Genomic DNA, 26,622 nt, shown 5'->3' with positions numbered 1-26,622 from the left:
TCTATACTGTAGTGTTTGACTGATCAGGATTTGATTGTGTCAGTCTGTTCATTATATGTGTTTACTGGCTTGATTACTTAAGCCTCTGGGTAGAGCTAGAGAGACCAGAAGCTTCCTGAAATCAGACAGTTTGAATCTGCTCGAACAGCCACAGGCTGCTGTCAAGATATGTGCTGAAATCTGTAAGACCTTTATAGTTAATGTGTTTTAAATAAACCAGTTGGTTATTTAACATGGTGTGATATCTGCATTGCTCAGAGTTAAATTGGATATCAGACCTAAACCTACCCAGTAACCCAGCGTAACCCAGCGTGGAGTTTGCAAGTTCTCCTTGTGTCTGCGTGGGTTTTCTCCGGTTTCCTCCCACAAGCCAAAGACTTGCAGGTTGGTAGGTAAATTGGCCATTATAAATTGCCACTAGTATAGGTAGGTGGTAGGGAAATATAGGGACAGGTGGGGATGTGGTAGGAATATGGGATTAGTGTAGGATTAGTATAAATGGGTGGTTCATGGTCGGCACAGACTCGGTGGGCCGAAGGGCCTGTTTCAGTGCTGTATCTCTAAAACTAAAACTAAAACTAAAAACATAAGCAATTACCAGTGTTGATAAGATTGCATGTCATGACGGGGTTCTAGATGGTGCAATGCCCATTCACACTTAGGACCACTTCATCGACTCTGATTTATGGAATACAAATCTTCTCTCACTGGCTGCAGTGGTTGTAAGGAAAATTAGTTTAGATCGAGCTCGGCACACTTCCTCCTGGGCTTTAATTTGCACCACAAAACCGACAATAATTCTGCATAGATTGTCTATCAGACAGGTGAGAAGGATGGCTGGTGTGAGAAATAGAAATGTCACATTGTTTGTGATATACATAAATGATTTGGAGGAAAGTATAGGTGGTCTGATTAGCAAGTTTGCAGACGACACTAAGATTGGTGGAGTAGCAGATAGTGAAGGGGACTGTCAGACAATACAGCAGAATATAAATAGATTGGAGAGTTGGGCAGAGAAATGGCAGATGGAGTTCAATCAGGGCAAATGCGAGGTGATGCAGTTTGGAAGATCCAATTCAAGAGTGAATTATACAGTAAATGGAAAAGTCCTGGGGAAAATTGATGTACAGAGAGATTTGGGTGTTCAGGTCCATTGTTCCCTGAAGGTGGCAACGCAGATCAATAGAGTGGTCAAGAAGGCATACGGCATGCTTTCCTTCATCGGACGAGGTATTGAGTACAAGAGTTGGAAGGTCATGTTACAGTTGTATAAGACTTTGGTTCGGCCACATTTGGGATACTGCGTGCAGTTCTGGTCGCCACATTACCAAAAGGATGTAGATGCTTTGGAGAGGGTGCAGAGGAGGTTCACCAGGATGTTGCCTGGTATGGAGGGCGCTAGCTATGAAGAGAGGTTGAGTAGATTAGGATTATTTTCATTAGAAAGACGGAGGTTGAGGGGGGACCTGATTGAGGTGTACAAAATCATGAGAGGTATAGACAGGTTGGATAGCAAGAAGCTTTTTCCCAGAGTGGGGGATTCAATTACTAGGGGTCATGAGTTCAAAGTGAGAGGGGTAAAGTTTAGGGGGGATATGCGTGGAAAGTTCTTTACGCAGAGGGTGGTGGGTACCTGGAACGCGTTGCCAGCGGAGGTAGTAGACGCGGGCACGATAGCGTCTTTTAAGATGTATCTAGACAGATACATGAATGGGCAGGAAGCAAAGGATACAGACCCTTAGAAAATAGGCGACATGTTTAGATAGAGGATCTGGATCGGTGCAGGCTTGGAGGGCCGAAGGGCCTGTTCCTGTGCTGTAATTTACTTGTTCTTTGTTTTTTTCACACAGATGCAATACAAGTTGGTTTACTGTGGTTGGGTGGAATCAAGTCATTGGGGCATGAAGTGGGAGCTTTTCTCTGCATTAAAGTCCTTTCTCAGCCTTGTAGGCACCGAGATTAACTTTTAAAAATGTATCAATTTAAATAGTTATGAGTTATCCATTTTCTTTTACTTCTCCAAATCCATATTTTGAAAAACTGATGTTAGAAAAACCTGTCTCCAAGGCCCAGGCTCAAGCTTTGCTTCTTTGTTGGAGAAATCTATTCCTTGTCTTTTTTCCCTTCCCATTCTCTCTCAAGGCACTGCCTTTTGCTGAGATACAGCTTCACGATTTTTAGGTAAGTGGTTAGGATTTGGAACGCACTGTCTGATAGGGTGGTGGATACAGACTCGATAGTAACCTTCAAAAGGGAATTGGATAAATATTCGAAGGAGATAACATTGCAGGGGCATGGGGAAAGATTGGTGGAATGGGACAAACTCGATTGCTCTTTATAAAGAGCTGGTGCAGACTGGATGAGCTGAATAGTCTCCTTCTATGCTGGAAGATTCTACGAAATCTATCTTTTATGTAACTGCATGTGTGTCATTTTGCAAAATGATACCGATATTCTTGAAAATCATACATTTTTTTCTCTCTTAATTGTAATGTGGGCAACACTGGGCAAAGCCATATTTATTGCCATTCTGTAGCCGAGATCATTTTGATGGGCCTTTTTTCTTCATTCTTGGGATATGGGTGTCACTGACCATGTTGACATTAAATACCCATCACCAGTTGTCCTACGAAGGTGGTGGTGGAACTTCTCAAATCAATGGTACTGGTTTTGATACAACTCAGCAGCTTCTTGGTCCTTCAGAGAGCAGTTAAGAGTTTGGGATCGGAGTCATTTATAGACCAGACCGGTTAAGGGTGGCCGGTTTCCTTCCCTAAAGGATGTTAGTGAACGAGTTGGCTTTTTAGAACAATCCAAACAGCTTTATGATCACTTTTACCAATACTTTTTACTTCCAGATTTTTTAAAAAGTGAATTTAAATCATCAAATTGTCATGGTGGGAATTGAACCCACATTCTCTGGATGAGTGAACCAGTTGGTTTTTATAACAATCCAACAGTTTTCATGGTAATTTTCTCATATTACCTCACAAAATGATCTTGCTGTGGGGGAGCTAAACTCACCACCTCCAGTTTGCTGGTCTAGTGCCATAACTGCCATTCTATTGCCTTCAGGCTGGTAGTGGATTATTCTGCTCAGACCAGTAATTAAGGGGCATGATCGAACCCAGGAGATTGGTCTTGGTCAAAAAAAAGCTTGATGCTGCATTGTAAAACGTCAGTGCGTTTGACTATTAGCCAACAGGCTGATGGTTGGAATCCACCTAGAGACAGGAGTTTTGAATTTCCAGCTATCGGAACGATCGAACAGGTTTAGAAAAAAGAACTTAGAGATGATCTGATAGAAGTCTTTAAAATTATGAATGGGCAGTATTGGTGTTTACTAAGGAAGAGGATGCTGACAAAATATCGGTGGAAGCTGATATGGTAGGGGTTATGAATGAGGTGAAAATTGATAGGCAGGACGTACTGGAAAAGCTGGCTATGCTTACAATCGATAAGTCGCTGGTCTGGATGGCTTGCATCCCAGGTTGCAAAGGGAAGTGGGACTGGAGATAACAGTAAAGCTTGCCATATCTTCCAATCTTCTCTAGATACGAGGGAGGTGCCAGAGAATTGGAGAGTGGCAAATGTGACACCCTTACTTAAGAAAGAGTGTAAGGGCATTCCTAGTAACTATGCCGGTCAGTTTAACATCAGTGGTGGGTAAAGTTTTAGAAACAATAATCGGGGGAAGAAAAGCAACAGGCACTTGGAGAGGTTTGCATTAGTTAAGGAGAGCCAGCAGGGATTTGTAAAAGGCAGATCATGCTTGACTAATCTAACTGAATTTTTTGATGAAGTAACAGAGAAGGTTGATGAAGGGAAAGCAATGGATGTTATCTAAGATTATTTATATTCTTTCATGGGATGTGGGCATCGCTGACAATGCCAGCATTTATTGTCCATCCCTAATTGCCGTTGAGCAGGTGGTGGTGAGCTGCCTTCTTGAACCGCTGCAGTCCCTCTGTGCGGGCACACCCACAGTGCTGTTAGGGAGGGAGTTCCAGGATTTTGACCCTGCGACAGAAACAGCGATATATTTCCAAGTCAGGATGGTGTGCGACTTGGAGGGGAACTTGCAGACGGTGGTCTTTCCATGCGTCTGCTGTCCTTGTTCTTCTAGGTGGGTTTGGAAGGTGCTGTCAAAGCAGGCCTAATGAGTTGCTGTAGTGCATTTTATAGATAGTAAACACTGCTGCCATTGTGTGTCGGTGGTGGAGGGGCTGAATGTTTAAACTGGTGGATGGCGTGCCGATCAAGCGGGCTGCTTTGCCCAGGATGATGTCAAGCTTCCTGAGTGTTGTTGGAGCTGCACCCATCCAGGCAAGTGGAGAGTATTCCAACACACTCTTGACTTGTGCCTTGTAGATGATCGACAGGCATTGGGGAGTCAAGAGATTGCCACAGAATTCCCAGCCTCTTACCTGCTCTTGAAGCCACAGTATTTATGCGGCTGCTCCAATTCCGTTTCTGGTCAATGGTAACCCCTAGGATGTTGATAGTGGGGGGTTCAGCAATTCATAATGCCATTGAATGTCAAGGGGTGATAGTTAGATTCTCCCTTATTGGAAATCGTCATTGCCTGTGTGGTACAAATGTTACTTGCCGCTTATCAGTCCAACCCTGAATGTTGTCCAGGTCTTGCTGCATATGGACATGGACTGCTTCAGTATTTGAGGAGTTGCGAAAGGTACTGAACATCACACAATCATCAGTGAACAGCCCCACTTCTGACCTCATGGTGGAGGGAAGGTTGTTGACGAAGCAGCTGAAGGTGATTGGGCCTAGGACACTACCCGAAGGAGCTCCTGAAGCATTGTCCTGGGGCTGAGATGATTGACCTCCAACAACTACAACCATCTTCCTTTGTGCTAGGTATGAAGTGAAGAGTTTTCCCCCAATTCCCATTGACCTCAGTTTTGCTAGGGCTCCATGATGCCACTCAGTCAAATGCTGCCTTGATGTCAAGGGCAGTCAATCTCACCTCACCTCCGGAGTTCAGCTCTTTTGTCTATGTTTGGACCAAGGCTGTAATGAGGTCAGGAGCTGAGTGACCCTGGCAGAACCCAAACTCAGCATCAGTGAGTAGGTTATTGCTCTGTAAGTGGCAGTTGATAGCACTGTCAATGGCACCTTCCATCACTTTGCTGATGATAAAGTGCAGTAATTGGCCAGATTAGATTTGTCCTGCTTTTTGTGGATAGGGCATACCTGGGCAATTTTCCACATTATCAGGTAGATGCCAGTGCTGTAGCTGTACTGGAACAGCTTGGCTAGGGACATGGCTTGTTCCAGTGCACAAGTCTTCAGTACTACAGCCGGATGTTGTCTGGACCCACAGCCTTTGCTGTATCCAGTACTTTCAGCCGTTTCCGGATATCACGTGGAGTGAATTGGATTGGCTGAAGAACAAAGAACAAAGAACAAAGATAATTACAGCACAGGAACAGGCCCTTCGGCCCTCCAAGCCTGCGCCGATCCAGATCCTCTCTCTAAACATGTCGCCTATTTTCTAAGGTTCTGTATCTCTTTTCTTCCTGCCCATTCATGTATCTGTCTAGATACATCTTAAAAGACGCCATCGTGCCCGCATCTACCACCTCCGCTGGCAACGCGTTCCAGGCACCCACCACCCTCTGCGTAAAGAACTTTCCACGCATATCCCCCCTAAACTTTTCCCCTTTCACTTTGAACTCGTGTCCTCTAGTAATTGAATCCCCCACTCTGGGAAAAAGCCTCTTGCTATCCACCCTGTCTATACCTCTCATGATTTTGTACACCTCAATCAGGTCCCCCCTCAACCTCCGTCTTTCTAATGAAAATAATCCTAATCTACTCAACCTCTCTTCATAGCTAGCGCCCTCCATACCAGGCAACATCCTGGTGAACCTCCTCTGCACCCTCTCCAAAGCATCCACATCCTTTTGGTAATGTGGCGACCAGAACTGTACGCAGTATTCCAAATGTGGCCGAACCAAAGTCCTATACAACTGTAACATGACCTGCCAACTCTTGTACTCAATACCCCGTCCGATGAAGGAAAGCATGCCGTATGCCTTCTTGACCACTCTATTTACCTGCGTTGCCACCTTCAGGGAACAGTGGACCTGAACACCCAAATCTCTCTGAACATCAATTTTCCCCAGGACTTTTCCATTTACTGTATAGTTCACTCTTGAATTGGATCTTCCAAAATGCATCACCTCGCATTTGCCCTGATTGAACTCCATCTGCCATTTCTCTGCCCAACTCTCCAATCTATCTATATTCTGCTGTATTCTCTGACAGTCCCCTTCACTATCTGCTACTCCACCAATCTTAGTGTCGTCTGCAAACTTGCTAATCAGTCCACCTATACTTTCCTCCAAATCATTAATGTATATCACAAACAACAGTGGTCCCAGCACGGATCCCTGTGGAACACCACTGGTCACACGTCTTCATTTTGAGAAACTCCCTTCTACTGCTACTCTCTGTCTCCTGTTGCCCAGCCAGTTCTTTATCCATCTAGCTAGTACACCTTGGACCCCATGCGCCTTCACTTTCTCCATCAGCCTGCCATGGGGAACCTTATCAAACGCCTTACTGAAGTCCATGTATATGACATCGACAGCCCTTCCCTCATCAATCAACTTTGTCACTTCCTCAAAGAATTCTATTAAGTTGGTAAGACATGACCTTCCCTGCACAAAACCATGTTGCCTATCACTGATAAGCCCATTTTCTTCCAAATGGGAATAGATCCTATCCCTCAGTATCTTCTCCAGCAGCTTCCCTACCACTGACGTCAGGCTCACCAGTCTATAATTACCTGGATTATCCCTGCTACCCTTCTTAAACAAGGGGACAACATTAGCAATTCTCCAGTCCTCTGGGACCTCACCCGTGTTTAAGGATGCTGCAAAGATATCTGTTAAGGCCCCAGCTATTTCCTCTCTCGCTTCCCTCAGTAACCTGGGATAGATCCCATCCGGACCTGGGGACTTGTCCACCTTAATGCCCTTTAGAATACCCAACACTTCCTCCCTCCTTATGCCGACTTGACCTAGAGTAATCAAACATCTGTTCCTAACCTCAACATCCGTCATGTCCCTCTCCTCGGTGAATACCGATGCAAAGTACTCGTTTAGAATCTCACCCATTTTCTCTGAGTCCAAGCATAACATTCCTCCTTTGTCCTTTAGTGGGCCAATCCTTTCTCTAGTTACCCTCTTTCTCCTTATATATGAAGACTGGCACCTGTGATGTTGGCGACCTCAAGAGGAGGCTGATATGGACCAAGTACCACATAAAAAGCTGGTTACCAAAATTGTGGCTCATGGAATAGGACGGTCAGTGTCAAATTGGATTTTTTTTAAATGGCTTCAGGACAGTAAACAGTGTCTTGGGGTAAATGGTGTTTTTCAGACTGGAGAATGGTAGACAGTGGTGTTCCCCAAGCATCAATGCTAGGACCACTGCTTTTCTTTGCTACATATCAATGACTTGGATCTTGGAATGGAGAGTAGAATTTCCAAATTTGCCAATGACACCAAACATTGAAGTTGTGGCAAACAGTGAGGATGATACAAATCGATTGCAACAGGACATAGGTAGGCTAGCAGAATGGGCAGACAAATGGAATTTAATACAGACAAGTGTGCGGTGATGCATTTTGGCAGAAGGAATAGGGAGAGGCAATATAGACTTAATGGCACAGTTCTAAAGAGTGTGCAGGGACAGAGGGACTTTGGGGTTCATGTGCACAGATCCTTAAAGGTGCAGGACATAATGAGATACTAGTTAGAAAATCATATGTGATCTTGGGCTTCATAAATAGAGGTACTGAGTACAAAAACAGGGAAGTTATGCTGAACCTTTAGAAAGCTCTGGATGGGTCACAGCTTGAGTATTGTGTCCAATTCTGGTCACCACGCTTTAGGAAGGATGTGAGGGTGAGAGGATATTTACAATATTTATACCAGGTTTGAGGGATTTTACCTTTGAGATTAGGTTGGAGAAGCTGGGGTTGTTCTCTTTGGAGCAAAGGAGATTGAGGAGAGATGTGATAGAGATATTCAAGATTACGACAGGTTTAGATAAGGTAGACAAAGAAAAGCTGTTCCCATTAGCTAATGGTACAAGGACTAGGGGACACAGATTGAAGGTTTTGGGTAAGAGATGCAGAGGGAATGTGAGGAAAAGCTTTTTTACTCAGCAAGTGGTAATGATCTGGAACTTGCTGCCTATGAGGAAGGTGCAAGTGGAGACAATGAATGATTTCAAAAGGAAATTGGATGGGCACTTGAAGGAAATAATCTTGAAGGGCTACTGGGATAGACTGGAGTAATGGATCTGATTGGATTGCTCTACAGAGAGCCTCAATGGGCCGAATGGTGTCCTTCTATGCAAAAATGACTCTATGACTCAATGGATAGGATAGGTGTAGAAAAAATGTAGGAGAATCCAAAACTAAGGGTTATAAATGCAAGAAATAAGAAGAAATGTCTTTACTCAGAGAATGGTGAGAATGTGTCATTTGCTAATATGGGTAGTGAGAGTGAGGCAATTAGCTTAGATGCTTTCAGAAAGAAACTCGATGAGTACATAAGAGAAAAGGGATTAGAAAAATATTCTGAAAGGCTGAAATGAGGTCGATAGAATGAGAGGAGTCTTGTGTGCTGCGTAAACATCAGCACAAAATAGTCCAAACAAAGACTTGCATTTATATAGTGCCTTTCATGACTCCAGGATGCCCGAAAGCATTTTACAACCATTGAAGTACGTTTAAAGTGTAGTCACCGCAAACTAGAAGATGTGGCGGCCAATTTGTACATGGAAGCAGCCACAAAAGTTAATGTAATAATGAACAGACAATCTGTTCTTAGTAACATTGATTGCAGGATAAATATTAGTCAGGACACTGGGGATAACATTCCTGCTCTTCTTTAAAGCCATGCCATGGGATCTTTTACATTCACGTTAATGTCAATCCAAAAGACGACACTTCTGACCGTGCAGCATTCCCTCAGCACTGCACAGGAGTGTCAGCCTAGATTTCTGTGCTGGGACTTCAGTCTCTCAAGTGACTCTGATTGGACCAAAAATGGCTGGAAATTCTATGTAAGTCTGTGTAACGTAATTCTACATAATGGAAAGACAAAAGAGTTGGGCGATTGGAAAGTTGCGATTAAATGAGCTAAGGGACATTTCGTCATCCAAACCTACCATTCCAGTCTGTGTGGTAGAGTTCCACACCGAACAGTATCACTCCCCCACTGAGCTATCAATGAGCTCTAAAAAAATAAAATGCAATTACTTAGCACTGTGCAATGATGAGACGGAAGGTCAACTCAGTTTATTTCCAATATTTCCATCTGTACATTGAAAGTTTGCAAATTACACCTGTTCACACGTAGGGACAATCAAGCTGAATGGAATGATAGGTAAAACACTGGAATTGGTGTGAAATTAAACTCGGGGAGTTCAGTTAAATTTGAAGAAAACATATTTCTTTTTTGTTTAAGGAATTCTGATTTATTAGAACAATCTCCTGGAAAATACAATCAAAAATAATCGCCGCAGAATACAATTTGAAACTATAATTACTAAGAGTTTAGGCCTAACACACTCCAGAATATCTCCCATTTGTCACTGTCAATTTCACGCTTCCTTTGACTCCACTGGAGCTGATCAGTTGCTGATTTAACAAATCTAAAAGAACAAGCTATTTCAGGTCTTGGAAACCGGGTGTCTCATTTAAAGGGGCAGTGACCTGGCTACTGGGGAGATGAGAATCATCTAGTCTTGAATTAGGCTTGCTTATTCACCAAGTATATCTGTATACAATAAACCTCCCCTTTAAGGCATCCCATATCATACTGATTCTCTTTAAGTTTCAATATTCAAATTAATATTATATGGTACCGTCAAGATTATGGTACTGAACTAGTAATCTACAAACTTGGAGTTGCTTGCGGCAGTCATACAGGTACAGAGAAAGAAAAGGCTTGCCGAATGCTTTATTTTTTTGAAAAGAAACTGCTTCTTTAATCTTTCAAATTTGTGTCTGCTACTATATATATTTTCTAATTCTTTTATGGGATGTGGGCATCACTGGTAAATTCAGAAGGTTAAGAGGTGATTTGATTTCGAGATATCAAGGGGACCTAATAGGGTAGGTAGGCAGAAACTATTTCCACTAGTTGGCGAGTCTAGGTCTAGGGGGCATAGTCTGAAAAGTAAAACCAGACATTTCTGGCGTGAAATTAGGAAACACTTGTACACACAAAGAGTGGCCAAGGTTTGGAATTCTCTTCCACAAACAGCAATTGATGCTAGATATTACGGGCAAAGGAATTAGATCACAGTTCAGTTATGATCGCATTAAATGGTGGAACAGGCTGAAGGGCTAAATGACCTACTCCTGTTCCCATTTTCTGGATGCCCATCCCCAATTTCCCTTGAGAAGGTTGAATCGTTGGCCATGATCTGATAGTTGCGTCAAAAGTGGGTTGCCAAGCTACTTCAGAAGCCAGCCAAGATTCAAATCCATTGGGTGTGAATCTGGTCACATGTAGGCCCAGATCGTGTAAGGATGGCAGGCTTCTTCCCCTAAAGGACATTAGCGAACCAGTTGTGTTTTTCATGATCATCTGACAACCCCATGGACAATTTAACTGATACCAGCTTTGCTTAAACTAAATTGAAATTCGCAAAATGCTGTGGTGGGATTGAATTTACATTTTCTGGATGATTAGTCCAAGTTTGTAGATTACTATTTCAGTACCATAATGTTTACATTACCATATAATGTTAATTTGAATATTGAAACTTAAAGAGAATCAGTATGATATGGGATGCCTTAAAGGGGAAGGTTATTGTATACAGATATACTTGGTGAATAAGCAAGCCTAATTCAAGACTAGAAATTGTAAAATGAGAATATCAAACATCCCAGCAAAAGCCAGTAACATCTTTGCTGTATAGTTTTGAAAACAGGAGCATGCAAGGGCATCACAGAAGTGTAGATAAGACAACTAACAATGTAAAAATGATAAATCCAGAGTCTTGTGCTAAACTAAGTCTTGACAGTGAGGCAATATGTCACAGGTTCAAATTGGCCAGATTAGAATTGAGAAGAATGGTACTCCATCTAATAGGTTGAGTGAGCACTGACTGGCCTGATGGTCTGTCTGTCTTCCTCATTTGTTGTGAATTATGTTTTTTTTTTCTTTCATGGGATGTGGGCATTGCTGGCTAGGCCATCATTTATTGCCCATCCCTAATTGTCCTTGAACTGAGTGGCTTGCTAGGCCATTTCAGAGGGCATTTAAGAGTTAACCACATTGCTGTGGGTCTGGAGTCACACATAGGCCAGACCAGGTAAGGACAGCAGATTTCCTTCCCTAAAGGACACTCGTGAACCAGATGGGTTTTTAACAACATTAGCTTCTAATTCCAGATTTCATTAATTGAATTCAAATTTCACCATCTGCCTTGGTGGGATTCAAACCAATGTCCCCAAAGCATCAGCCTGGCCCTCTGGATGACTAGTCCAGTGAGATTACCTCTATGGCACGACCTCCCCATATATATGTCAAGATGTTCTTCACACCGAGAGTGACCAAGATATGAAACGGATTTCCCAGTGGAGTTGTCGAGGCAATGTCACAGTAATCATTCAGAAAAAGCTGAATGCTTTTTAGCAGGGACTTTAGATTTATTTCTCGAGGCGTTTGAATGGACTGGATAGATTTCTTCATCCATTACTAACTATGAAGAAGTAGCCAGACTTGCTACTTAACAACATAGGAGAATATGAGCAAATATACTCAGCTACGCCTTCCCACACTATCACCATATCCATTGATTGCCTTTGCTTTTTTTTTATTTGTTCATGAGATGTGAGCATTGCTAGTAAGGCCAGCATTTATCGCCCATCCCTAATTGCACTTCAGAAGGTGATGATGAGCTGCCTTCTTGAACTGCTGCAGTCCACGTGATGTAAGTATACCCACAGTGGTGTTAGGGAGGCAGTTCCAGGATTTCGACACAGCAGCAATGAAGGAATGGTGATATATTTCCAAGTCAGCATGTTGTGTAGCTTGGAGGGAAACGTACAGGTGGTGGTGTTCCCATACGTCTTCTCTCATTGGTAGAGGTCACGGGTTTGGTAGGTGCTGTCGCAGAAGACTTGGTGAATTGCTGCAGTGCATCTTGTAGATGGTACACACTGCTGCCACTGTGCGTCAGTGGTGGAGGGAGTAAATGTTTAAGGTGGTGGATGGGGTGCTGATCAAGCGAGCTGCTTTGTTCTGGATGGTGTCGAGCTTCTTGTTGTTGGGGCTGCACTCATCCAGGTGTTCCATCACATTCTTGACTTGTATCTTGTAAATCGTGGACAGGATTTGGGGAATTAAGAGGTGAGTTAGTCACCGCAGAATTCCCAGCCTTTGAACTGAGCTTGTAGCCACAGTATTTATATTTATTTAGAGATACAGCACTGAAACAGGCCCTTTGGCCCACCGAGTCTGTGCCGACCATCAACCACCCATTTTATACTAATCCTACGTTAAACCCATATTCCCTACCACATCCCCACCATTCTCCTACCACCTACCTACACGAGGGGCAATTTACAATGGCCAATTTACCTATCAACCTGCAAGTCTTTGGCTGTGGAAGGAAACCGGAGCACCCGCCGGAAACCCACGCAATCATAGGGAGAATTTGCAAACTCCACACAGGCAGTACCCAGGATCGAACCCAGGTCGCTGGAGCTGTGAGGCTGCAGTGCCAGCCACTGTGCTGGCTGGTTTAGCTAAGTTTCTGGTCAATGGTAACTTCCAGGATCTTGGTTCTGTGATGGTAATGCCATTGAATGTGAAAGGGATCTGAAAATCTATTGTTCCCTGATTTAAATATAACTGGAACAGAAAAATGCTGCACAGCTGCCCTATTTCTATCAAGGCATTCAGTGTCATTCCTGAGAAATGCAAGTGATATCCAAACATCAGAACAAGCAAAATCAGTTTTAGAGAAAACTTTACTCCTGATCAAAATGTGGGCCTGACTTCCACATGCTGGGCGAAGAGAGGTATTGGCTAGGGCTTGGATAAATATAGACTGAGATGATGGAATACACCATGGTAAACGTCAGCACCATAGAAATATGCAGGTAGAGTTTCCACTTTGTGTGCGATCAGGGTCCAGGTGTGAAAGTGTTTTTATTTTCCTGAGTTTCAGCTGAATTTGTTCGCAAATCACCAAATGCAATCTGCCATGAACCACCATAGTTGGGCAGTGTTTAAATTTTTTTTTTAAGTTTTGCTTTAAAAAATATTCCTTGATATATTTAATAGCTTTGTGCATTGGGATTAATACAGAAAAAAATAGGTTTATCCCCCAAAAAATAATCATTTTAAATCACATTGTCAATCCACCACTTGTAAGTAACTCGATTTTAAATTACTGCAAAAATATGCAGAACCGTTTGCTGATTAATAGGTGCAGTAATCAGATCCTTCGTAAATTTTTATTAAAAATTATTTAAAAGCTGTAAAACATTCCTTTTAGAGCCCTTGCACCTAAAAGATCCAACTTAATTTTTGGAATCTCCTCGAAGGCCTGGAAATGAGTGCAAATAGCGGAAACTCCTGATGGTGGTTAATTCACCCTGGGGGTATGGTCAGTTTTGTGAGCGGGCCTGCTTTCAGCATGATATTTTTAAACTAGCACAAAAGATCACGGAACAGTTTGTGCTTAAACTTCTGTGATTTTTTTTGCGCCTGTATATCAGGGGAATTGTGCCAAAAAGCCAGCACAATCTAGTGGAAACAAAGGCCATGACCTATGCAAAGCAACCAGAAAGATTTAAATAATGGACATGTAAGTGCGACAAATGAAACTTTATGTTCAACATATTTAGTTTTTTGTTTATTTTGGAATATTTTCTGAGTGGTTGGGGGCAGTTGAAATGATCTCATCCAGGTGTATCTAAGAGGTAATACACAAACAAGAGCAAGTGGGAAAGAGTTAACCTAAAGGAAAGAAACTGTGGAAGATCTGGACTATCATTTGATTGAAGAGACAAGATCTGGATGGGAAGTCCTGAATACAAACAGGCATTATCAAAGAATCGTAGAATGTTAAAGCATAGAAGGAGACCATTCAGCCCATCGTACCGATGCTGGCTCTTGGGTAGAACTATCCAATTAATCACATTTGCCACTATATACTTCCCTCCAATTTGCAAAATAAACATTCACCACTACTCTCTGCTTTCTGTTCCTTTAAGCAATTTTGTATCCACGTTGCCACTGTCCCTTTAATCCCATGGGATTTAATTTTGCTAACAAGTATTATGTTGTACTTTGTCAAATGCCTTTTGAAAGACCATGTACTCAACATCAGCTGCACTGGACTCACTAACCCTCTCTGTTACTTTATCAAAAAACTTGATCAAGTTAGTCAAACATGACTTGTCTTTAACAAATCAGTGCTGACTTTATTTGTTAGCCCAATATTTTTCAAATGCTAAATAAATTTTCCCATGTTGGCACAGTGGTGCAGTGGTTAGCACCGCAGCCTCACAGCTCCAGCGACCCGGGTTCAATTCTGGGTACTGCCTGTGTGGAGTTTGCAAGTTCTCCCTGTGTCTGCGTGGGTTTCCTCCGGGTGCTCCGGTTTCCTCCCACATGCCAAAGACATGCAGGTTGATAGGTAAATTGGCCATTATAAATTGTCCCTAGTATAGGTAGGTGGTAGGGAAATATAGGGACAGGTGGGAATGTAGTAGGAATATGGAATTAGTGTAGGATTAGTATAAATGGGTGGTTGATGGTCGGCACAAACTCGGTGGGCCGAGGGGCCTGTTTCAGTGCTGTATCTCTAAATAAATAAAAATAAAATAAAATATTATTGTCTCTAAAATTGGTGATGCTTGAAGAAGAAAGGGTGGAATATATAATTGCACAATTAGAATTCACCCTCCAGCCTGTTGGAATGGTCTGTTAATTCAATAATTGTAGTATGCTTACTTGGACACAATACAGATGATTTTCACCTATTCTGTCAGGGTAATCTGGCAAAACAAGTTGCCTACCTGATGTAGAATCACACAGAATCACAGAATAATACAGTGCAGAAGAGGCCCTTCGGCCCATCGAGTCTGCACCGATGCATTAAAACACCTGACCTGTCTACCTAATCCCATTTGCCAGCACTTGGCCCATAGCCTTGAATGTTATGACGTGCCAAGTGCTCATCCAGGTACTTTTTAAAGGATGTGAGGCAACCTGCCACCCTCCCACCCTCCCAGGCAGGGCATTCCAGACCGTCACCACCCTTTGGGTAAAAAAATTCTTCCTCAAGTCCCCCTTTAACCTCCCACCCCTCACCTTAAACTGGTGACCCCTCGTAACTGACCCTTTAACTAAGGGGAACAGCTGCTCCCTATCCACCCAGTCCATGCCCCTCATATTCTTGTACACCTCGATCAGGTCACCCCTCAGTCTTCTCTGCTCCAGTGAAAACAACCCAAGCCTATCCAATCTCTTCATAGCTTAAATGTTCCATCCCAGGCAACATCCTGGTGAATCGCCTCTGCACCCCCTCCAATGCAATCACATCCTTCCTATAATGTGGCGACCAGAATTGCACACAGTACTCCAGCTGTGGCCTTACCAAAGTTCTGTACAACTCCAACATGAACTCCCTGCTTTTGTAATCTCTGCCTCGATTGATAAAGGCAAGTGTCCCATATGCCTTTTTCACCACCCTATTAACCTGCCCTTCTGCCTTCAGAGATCTATGGACAAACACGCCAAGGTCCCTTTGTTCCTCGCAACTTCCCAGTGTCAGGCCATTCATTGAATACTTCCGTGTCACATTACTCCTTCCAAAGTGTATCACCTCACACTTTTCAGCATTAAATTCCATCTGCCACTTTTCTGCCCATTTGACCACCCCGTCTATATCTTCCTGTAACCTAAGACACTCCACCTCACTGTTAATCACTCAGCTAATCCTTGTGTCATCCGCGAACTTACTGATCCTACCCCCCACGTAGTCATCTATGTCGTTTATATAAATGACAAACAATAGGGGACCCAGCACAGATCCCTGTGGTACGCCACTGGACACTGGCTTCCAGTCACTAAAACAGCCGTCTGTCATCCCATCTGATCTTCACCCCTTTGCGACCAATGAAAATGGAATCTGGGCAGGTTCTACAATGGGCGAGTGATCTGCCCTGTCATTTTATTGTCCAATTAGTGAAGGTGACAATTAACCCCAATGACTTTAGCAGTGAACCAGAGATTTACCCGTAGAGGAAGGAAGGAAGGGTGATGAATCAGCCAGTCTTACAATCGAAAGTCAAAGCACTTAGGGTGTCAGATCTTTCATTAAGAGATTATAACAATGGAATAGCGTCTAAAGCAGAGTGCACATGCTCTAAAGGTGTTCAGGTGTGTTGTAGCTGACCTGGACATTCTTGGTAGATGTCTGGGGCAGAAAATAAGAAAAATGCTGAGTTTTGATTTAGGCAGTTGCAGTTGACTTTGAAGTCAACATTGCTAGAAGTAAATTTTCATTTAAAACAAAATATTTCTATATTTTCAGTGAAAACTATTTATTCCGCTGGGCAAGCACTGGCCTACCAAAGGAGATCGAGATGCTGAATAATCTAAAAGTGGTGTTCACAGTAAGTATTACATGGAATATTACAGCACAGAACCATCCATTTGACCCAACTGGTCAGTGCTGTCGTCTATGCCCTACAAGAGTCTCTTCCCACCCTATTTCAGCTCATTCAACCAACAAATTCTTCCATTCCTTTCTCTCTTATGTGTTTATCTAGCTTGCCCCGAAATGCATCTATGTTCTACATTCTCACCACTCTCTGAGTAAAGAAGTTTTCTTCTGAATTCTTTATTGGATTTATTAGTGACTATGTTATATTATAAGTTTTGGTCTCTCCCAGAAGTGGAGACTTTTTCTCCATGTCTATCCTATCAAACCACTTGAGAATTTTGAAAAATTCTATCGGGCCCACTTCTCAGCCTTCTCTTTTCCAGGGAAAGGAGCTTGTTCAATCTTCTTGATGGTTATATCCTCTCAGTCCTGGTATCATCCTTGTAAATCTTCCTTACACTTCCACCACTGCTTCTATATCCTTTTTATAATATGAAGAACAATGGTCAAATAAAAGGTTCCTCTGTTCCTCTCGCCATTCAAGAATACACAGGAGGCCTGTTCCGAGACTATAGCACTATTATATTTAGTTCATGAAAGGTCCACCTTTACCTGTTGTCAGTGGATGTGGTAATGGAAAGGTCTTCATTTTTTTCAGATTGACCAACTAAACTAGTCTGAATGGCCTTTCTTATTTGTATTTATCTTGTGATTATCCCTTTTCAGAACCAATATCTTTCCCTCTGGCTTTCTAGGACAGTTCTGCTGGAAAACACATCAGCTGTCAAAGGTAGCAGAGAGATGAAAGAGAATGAGGAAGTATAGCACACAATGGTTGCAGACACATACGATATTATTGTCACTTTGACCTGGGAAATCTCAGTCCGTGGTGGGACCTAAACCCAATTTCATGGGGTAACTAGACAGGGAGATGAGCAACAATGATATAGAATCATAGAATCGTACAGCGTAGCAAGAAACAATTCAGCCTGTCGAGCCTGGGCCAGCTCTTTGAAAGAGCTATTCAGTTAGTTCCCCTCCCCTGCTCATTTCCCATAGCCCTGCAAATGTAGCCTTTTGTAAGCATTTATCCAATTATCATAACAACTCACTCTGTAAAAGAAAATCCCCATGTCTCGCCTGTTTCTTTTGACAATTATGTTAAATTTGGGTTTCCGACCCTCCTGTCAATGGAATCTACTCTTTCAAAACCCCTCATGAATCTGAAGACCTCTATTAAATTTTCCGTTAATCTTGTCTGCTGTAAAAAGACCAATTTCAGCTTCTGTCATCTTTCCACAGAACGAAAGTTTCACATCCTGGTAGCACTCTAGTAAATCTCCTATGCATCCTCTTCAAGGTCGTGGCAACCTTCCATGGCAAAAGACATAGGAGCAGGCATAGACCATCCAGCCCCTTGAACCTGCCCAGGTTTCAATACAATCAATGGCTGATTCTTGACCTCATCTTCACTTTCCCATCCGATCCCCATGTCCCTTGATTCCCTTAAAAGGCCAAAAGTCTATCAATCTCAACCTTAAATATAGGAACAAGTGTGTTTTAGTACCTTAAAAGAAGAGGCTGGTTAGGGATCAATTGATCAGGGATCAATTGATCAGGGATCAGTTGGAAAAGACAGAGCAACTGTATACGTAATATATAGACACCAAAACAAAGGCTATACTGTGAAGAATTGGAATTGTTATTCATTTGCTTTCTGATCTTTTTGTTTTAGGATCTAGGAAACAAAGACTTTAATCGGGAAAGGATTTACTTAGTGTGTCAGATAGTACGAGTAGGGCGAATGGAGCTGAAGGAAACCAATGCCAAAAAGATGACTCAAGGATTGAGAAGACCATTTGGAGTTTTAGGTATGTGCCAAAATTTGATGTGCTGTTCTGCTTGCAAGAACATGGTGAACATACTTGTTTTCAAGTATCAAACAGTAGCTTGTGAACTTTCAACCAGAAGTAATTCGAAGAATGTAAGAAATGGCAGGAAAAGAAAAAGGCTATTTGGACCAACAAACCTATCCCTTTATTATTGATCTCAACCCACCCACTTACTCACCTTTTGCCATGCCTTTAAATCCCTTCTTTCAATAGAAATGTGTTTGGGAATTAATTCCTTGATTCTGGAATGTCCAGAATCAGGATCAGGGCTACAATGTCGCAGCTCTATCTCGAGCCCTACTAGGCTTGTTGGATTATGGCATTCAGCCTTTAATTGCTTCAAACTGCTCTATGCAGTCCATTTTGATCATCTTCTCTGATAAATTACTGCACAAGTCTGTTTGATTAATCTTTCTTAAAGATAAAATCTGTGCAAAAATTTGTTGTGCCTCACATGAAATACTGTTGTCACTATCACAAGGATATGGTGGCCCTCGAGAAAGTACAGCATAGATTTACTTAGATCACATCATTCATAGGGCTTGGAGGTATGAGCAGAGATTTGAGCATTTTTACATTTTTATTTTGCTGGAAAGAACAGTATTTATTGCCCTTCCCTAATTGCCCTTGAGAAGTTACTGCTGAGATGCATTCTTCATCCACTTCAATCTGTGTGGTGGATGTATACCCACAGTGCTGTTAGGAAGGGAGTTCCAGGATTTTGACCCAGTGACAGTAAAGGAATGGTGATATAGTTCCAAGTCAGGATGGTGTGTAACTTTGAGGGGAACTTGCAAGTGGTGGTGTTCCCATGCGTCTGCTGCCCTTGTCCTTCTAGTTGGTGGAGGTCGAAGGAACCTTGACGAGTTGCTGCCGTGAGTCTTGTAGATGGTGCACACTGCTGCCACTGTGCACCGGTGTTGGAGGGAGTGGATGATTGTGTTGGTGGATAGGGTGCCAATCAAACGGGCTGCTTTGTCTTTGAATGGTGTTGAGCTTCTTAACTTGTTGGAGCTGCACTCTTCCAGGCAAGTGGAGAGTATTCCATCAATCCTGACTTGTACCTTATAGATGGTGGATGGGCTTTAATGAGTTACTCACTAAAATTCCCAGCCTCTGACCTGCTCTTGTATCCACAGCATTTATGTGGCTAGTCCAGTTCTAAGTTTCTGGTCATTGATGGTCAGGATGTTGATGGTGAGGGATTCAGCCAAAGTAATGCTGTTGAATGTCAAGGGGAGATGGTTAGATTCTCTTTTATTGGACATGGTCATTACATGACACTTGTGTGGCACAAATGTTACTTGCTACTTTAGGCTAAGCCATTGCCAGCACCTGTCATCTGAAAGAATGGCAGCAGTGGTTATGATCTTAAATTGTTGAAGTTGACATTGAGTCCTGAAGGCTGCAAAGTGATTTGACAGATGAGATTCTGTTTCTTGAGCTTCACAGTGCAGGAGACCAAGGACAGTGAGGTCAGAGTGGGAGTGGTGTGGAGAATTAAAATGGCAAATAACCAGAAGCTCAGAGTTACCCTTGCAGACTGAATAGAGGTGTTCAGCAAAGTAATTGCCCAGTCTGTGTTTGGTTTCCTCAGAGGGGACCAGAATTATTGAATTCATTTTTTATAATTTGCTGGGGTGGGATTTGAACTCTTGGAGCAGGAATTTCCAGTGGGCTTCGGGACCATGGCGTCAGGACCAAATGGGGATCCCGAGCCCGCGTTTTACGAGAGCCAGACAGGCTGAGCTACTTTCCCACAGGCTACCTTCTAATTGGCTGCCTCTGCACTCACCATCCTATTTAGGATGGCGGGCGGGCTCCCATGCTGCCGAACCAATCACTTAGAGTGGTGGGCACTGCTTGGGAGGGCGTTTCAAAATGGATGCACCCTTGAGGATCTCAAAATAAATAATTATTGAGGGGGGGAAGGCGGTAGGGCATTCCGGTCAGAGGAGCAGCCTCTCCGCTTGGATCGTTTGGGCACAGATGAAGCCTTTGATGCCTGCAGCCCCTCTTTGGAGGATGGAGCCTCCAGCTCCAATGGTACCCCCACACAGCCTGCCACAAGGAGGCCGCCTCCATTAAACTGAATGCTGGCAGGCCTTCCAAACTGGCCCTTAACTTAATCATTTAAATTGGCTGCCCACCATCTTGCAGCCAATCCACATTCCCACCTGCCCCTGAGAAACTTCCCTGTGGCGGGAATATGACGCAGCTCTCTGCTCTTTATCTGGCATGACCCCCCCACCACCCCCATCCCCAAACCAAACCCACCACCCCAGGGCTGGGAAAATTCTGCTTTTGACTACTGAGTTGCTAGTTCAGTGCCACAACTGCATCCTAATCTTTGGTAGAGTCTATCAGGTGGTCAATTGAAGAGGATCAAAGGATGCCAAATTCATGCTCTTTCAAAGGTATTTGATAAGGTTCTGAACAAGAGCTTTAAGAACAAAATCGAAATGTAAAGAATTGGAAGCATCTACTGGCATTGATAGGAAACAGGTTTGATATGGAAAACAGAGAGTACGGATCTGATTTGGGGGTTTAAAATAATGATGTCAAAAGTCACGGGATCAATTGATGTGTTCAGACAGGAGATCGACATTTTTCATTCTTTCACAGGATGTGAGCATTGCTGACAAGACCAGCATTTATTGCCCATCCCTAGTTGCCCTTAAGAAGATGGTGGCGAGCTGCCTTCTTGAACCGCTGCAGTCTTTGGGGTTTAAGTACACACACAGTGCTGTTAGGAAGGGAGTTTCAAGGTTTTGACCCAGTGACGGTGAAGGAACGGTGATATAGTTCCAAGTCAGGATGGCATATGACTTGGAGGGGAACTTGCAGGTGGTGGTGTTCCCATGCATCTGCTGTCCTTGTCCTTCTAGATGGTAGAGGTCACGGGTTTGGAAGGTGCTGTTGAAGGAGTCTTGGTGAATTTCTGCAGTCCGTCTTGTCGATGGTACACACTGCTGCCAGTGTGCGTCAGTGGTGGAGGGAGTGAATATTGAAGGTAGTGGATGGGGTGTTGATCAAGCGGGCTGCTTTGTCCTGGATGGTGTCGAACTTCTTGAGTGTTGTTGGATCTGCACCCATCCAGGCATTCCAGAGTATTCCATCACACTCCTGACTTATGTCTTGTAGATGATGGACAGACTTTAGGGAGCCAGGAGGTGAGTTACTTACTGCAGAATTCACAGTTTCTGATGTGCTCTTGTAGCCAGAGTATGTATGTGGCTGGTTCAGTTTCTGGTTAATCGTAACCCTTATGATGTTGATGGTGGGGCATTCAGCAATGATAATGCTGTTGAATATCAAGGGATTCTCTCTTGTAGGAGATGCTCATTGCCTGGCACTTGTGTGGTGTGAATGTTACTTGCCACTGATCAGCCGAGGTCTGAACGTTGTACAGGTCTTGCTGCATAAGGACACTGACTGCTTCAGTATTTGAGGAGTTGCGAAAGCAGCTGAACATCCCCATATCTGACCTTATGATGGAGGGAAGGTCATTGATGAAGCAGCTGAAGATGGTTGGGCCTAGGACACTACACTGAGGAACTCTCGCAGTGATGTCCTGGGACTGAGATGATTATCCTCCAACAACCACAACCATCTTCTTTTGTGCTAGGTATGACTCCAACCAGCGGAGCACTTTTCCCCAGGTTCCCATTGACTCCAGTTTTGCTAGGGCTCCTTGATACCACACTCGGTCAAATGCTATCTTGATGTCAAGGGCAATCACTCTGACCTCACCTCCTCAGTTCAGCTCTTTTGTCCATGTTTGCAACAAGGCTGTAATGAGGTCACGAGCTGAGCGGCCCTTGTAGATCCCAGACTGAGTGTCAGTGAGCAGGTTATTGCTAAGCAAGTGCTGCTTGATAGCACTGTCGACGACACCTTCCATCATTTGCTGATGATTGAGAGTAGACTGATGAGACATTAATTGGCCAGTTTGTATTTGTCCTGCTTTTTGTGTACAGGATATACCTGGGCAATTTTCCACATTGTCGGCTAGATGCCATTGTTGTCGCTGTACTGGAACAGCTTGGCTAGGGGTGGAGCCAGTTCTGGTGCACAGGTCTTCAGTACTATTGCCGGAATGTTGTCAGGGCCCATAGCCTTTGCAGCATCCAGTGCCTTCAGTTGTTTCTTGATATCATGTAGAGTTAATCGGGTTGGCTGAAGACTGGCATCTGTGATGCTGAGAACTTCAGTAGGAGGCCGAGATGAATCATGCACTCGACATTTCTGGCTGAAGATTGTTGCAAATGTTTCAGCCTTATCTTTTGCACTGATGTGTTGTACTTCCGCCATCATTGAGGATGGGGATATTTGTGGAGCCACCTCCTCCTCTTACTAGTTTAATTGTCCACCACCATTCAGGACTGGTTGTGGCAGGACTGCAGAGCTTAGATCTGATTCCATTGGTTGTGGGATCTCTTAGCTCTGTCTATTGCATGCTGCTTCTGCTGTTTAGTGTTCCTGTAGTCCTGTGTTGTAGCTTCACCAGGATTGCACCTCACTTTTCGGTATGCCTGGTGCTGCTCCTGGCATGCCCTCCTGCACTCTTCATTTAGCCAGTGTTGGTGTCCTGGCTTGATGGTAATGGTAGAGCGGGGGATATGCTGGACCATGAGGTTACAGATTGTGGTTGAGTACAATTCTCCCTCCTGACTGTAAACCACTGGTTGGGATAGTGATTGCAATGTCTGGGACATTGTCTGTAAGGTATGATTGTGTCAGTATGGCTATGTCAGGCTGTTGCTTGACTAGTTTGTGGTACAGCTCTCCCAATTTTGGCACTATCTCCCACATGTTAGTAAGGAGAACTTTGCAGGGTCGTCAGAGCTGGGTTTGCCGGTTTCATTTCCAGTGCCTAAGTCGCTGCTGGGTGGTCGATCCGGTTTCATTCCTTTTAGGCTTTTCTCTAGCAGTTTGGTACAACTGAATGGCTTGCCAGGCCATTTCGGAGCGCAGTTAAGAGTCAACCACATTGCTGTGGGTCTGGAGTCACACATAAGCCAGACCAAGTAAGGATGGCAGATTTCCTTCCTTAAAGGACATTCGTGAAGCAGAGTTTTTTTTTACGACAATCAACAATGGTTTTCTGGTCACCATTACTGAATTCCATATTATTAGTTTAATTTAAATTCCACCAACTGCCATGACAGAATTTGAACCCATGAACCCAGAGCATTAGCCTGGGCTCCTGGATTGCTCGTGCAGTAACATTACCACTATGCCACCGCTTCCTCATTTACTTGGAAGAGGAAGACATTTGAGACAAAAATTTTTAATGAAAGTATAGAATTGTCACAGCTAGCAAAATAGGAACAAAAACAGTATTATTTAATATTGCACTAATTAAAACTGCATGAAAACAGCACTGAATAATATATAGTTTCAAATAGGGTAGGTCTAAGGTTAAATACAGAAAAAAGAAAGGATTGTATTTATATAGCACCTTTCGCAAACTCAGGACATCCCAAAGCACTTTACAGCCAATGAAGTACTTTTGAAATGTAGTCCCTTTAGTAATGTGGGAAATGCGGCAGTCAGTTTGCGTTCAGCAAGGTCCCACAACCAGTAAGGTGAAAATGACCAGATAATCTATTTTACTGATTGATGTTGGTTGAGAGGTAAGCATTGGCCAGGACACCTGAGAAAACACCCTCTGCTCTTCTTCGAAATAGCCCCATGGGATCCTTTACATCCACCTGAGTGGGCAGATGGAGCCGTGGTTTATTGTCTTATCCCAAAGGTGATAAGCCAGTGCAACACTCCCTGAGAACTGCTTTGGAGCATCAAGTAGAATTTGTGCTCAAGTCTCTGGAGTGGGACTTGAACTTACAAACTCCGTTCTTTAGCCACTGACACTAACCCTTGCCTAACCATGGTGTCATATTTGACCCTGAGATGGGCCTCCAATCACATATCCCCGCCATCACAAAGACCGCCTACTTCGACCTCTGTTACATCATCCAAGTCTGCCCCTGCCTCAGCCCATCTGATGTTGAAACCCTCATCCATGCCTTTATTTTGTCTAGACTTGACTATTCCAGTGCTCTCCTGGCTGGCCTCCCATCTTCTACTATCCATAAACTTGAGGTCATCCATAACTTTGCTACCCATGTCCTAACTCACTCCAAGTCCCATTCATCCAGCACCCTATTCTCGCTGCCCAACATTGGCTCCTGCTTAAGCAATGCCACGATTGTAAAATTGTTGGCCTCAAGATCAAATCTCTCCACGGCTTCACCCCTCCCTGTGTGTGTAATCTCCTCCAGCCCCACAACCCTCTGAGAGATCTACATTCCTCTATTTCTGGCCTTGTGACTTTCCCTGCTTTTAGTCACTCCACCGTTGGTGGCCATCACTTCAATTGCCCATGCCCTAAGCTCTCCACCTCTCTACCTCTCTTTCCTCCTCGAAGATGCTTCTCAAAGCCTATCTCTTTGACCAAGTTTTTGGTCATTTGTCCTAATATCTCAGTATGAAATTTTGCTTTATAACCCTCCTGTGATGTGCTTTGGGATGTTTTATCATGTTAAAGTCACTATATAAATACAAGTTCTTGTTATTGTTGTTAAATTGCAAGCAGAGCAGTGCTACACAGGTTATAAAAACAAGAAATGCTGGAAATACTCAGCAGGTCTGGCAGCATCTGTGGAGAGAGAAGCAGAGTTAACGTTTCAGGTCAGTGACCCTTCTTCAGAACGGACAAATAGGTTGATGTGCATCATGATGTAATGATGGCTGCAATGATGCAATAATTAAAGGACTATGGTCATTCCTGTGAGACTGGGACCACAGTCATGCAATATGAGAACAACTAGAGTTTAATAATGAAGATATGGGGTAGATAGACATTTTTGAGCTTTTCTTAATTACCTGAAGGGTCAGGATGAGATAATTAGAAGAAGTCAGAGTAGTGTGTTAGATAGATTAGACTATACGTGGTATGTGGATGGAGCATATGGCTGGTCAATACTTAAGTCACGTATTCATAAAGCCACCAGAAAATGCCAGCAATTTTTTTTATTCATTCATGGGATGTGGGCGTCGCTGGCAAGGCCAGAATTTATTGCCCATCCCTAATTACCCAGATTGAATGACAGTATAACCTTTTAAAAGCAAATGAAAGCTAATAGAAAAAAACCCAGCAGGGGGAGCCCAGGTCACGTGAGTGTGTATTTGTTCTACAGATGACACATATTGTAAACACAGAGTGAAAACAAAGCCGAAAGCCATTGAGGAGATCTGTGATTTTTTTTGTCGTTTTAGGAAAAGTCCTCTAAATATCAATCTTCAAGGGAATGCACAATATGCAACAATATTTTCAGAGTTAATTCAAATTCAGTTAATTCTTAACGACCAGAAAAAAAAACTTGCATTTATATAGAGCCTTTCATGACCTCAAGATGTCCCAAAGTGCTTTACAGTTCAATGTAGTCCCTTTGTAGTGTTGTCACTGTAGTAATGTAAGAAATACAGCAGCTATGTTTTACACAGCAAGATCCCACCAATAGAAATGTGATAATGATCAGATCATCTGTTTTAGCCACATTGGTAGTGGGATAAATATTGGCCAGGTCTCCAGGGTGGCATCCCTGCTCGTCTAAGGAGTACCATAGAGGCCGGAATTTTACAACCCCACTACCCCCCCCCTCCAGACCAATAGCAGCCAGGGAGGTGGCAGGCAGCCCACCAGCCCTTAAGCCAATTAAGGAGCTCTCCCCACCGCCACTGGTATTTTACCTGTGGCAGATGAGCACTTCACCACCTGGGGAGGCCACCCAGTAATACCTGGCTTGTGGGCTGAATGAGGGGCCCTCCTGATCAGGTGTCCTGTGCCCACCCCCCTGCAGCATGGGCCACACTCCTACTCTTCCCTGTGGGGCCTGGCAAGCCCTGACCCCACTCCCTGTTTCAAGGCCAGTGTCCATGGTGGCTTTTCTCACTGGGTGCAATGCTAGCAGCGGCTATTGCTCCCAGCGGTGCTGCTGGAACTGAGGAGCTGCTGGCCCTCTGATTGGTCGGTAGCTCTTGG

At 43.6% G+C, this 26,622-nt stretch overlaps 1 protein-coding gene across 2 annotated transcripts in view; it reads left to right on the top strand.

Moving 5' to 3' along the window:
• Positions 1-26,622, top strand: part of LOC137368229 (dedicator of cytokinesis protein 2-like) — a 1,222,644-nt gene that overhangs the window by 198,187 nt on the left and 997,835 nt on the right. For both annotated transcript variants that reach the window (XM_068028710.1, XM_068028709.1), the window contains exons 9-10: positions 16,609-16,690; positions 18,416-18,551. In XM_068028710.1, the coding sequence (XP_067884811.1) occupies positions 16,609-16,690; positions 18,416-18,551 (218 nt within the window). The remainder of the gene's footprint in view (positions 1-16,608; positions 16,691-18,415; positions 18,552-26,622) is intronic.

The sequence above is a fragment of the Heterodontus francisci genome, chromosome 1 (assembly GCF_036365525.1).
Source record: "Heterodontus francisci isolate sHetFra1 chromosome 1, sHetFra1.hap1, whole genome shotgun sequence".
Classification (NCBI taxonomy): Eukaryota; Metazoa; Chordata; class Chondrichthyes; order Heterodontiformes; family Heterodontidae; genus Heterodontus; species Heterodontus francisci.
The sequence above is the reverse complement of the archived record's forward strand: the minus strand, read 5'-3'. Positions and strand labels throughout refer to the sequence as shown.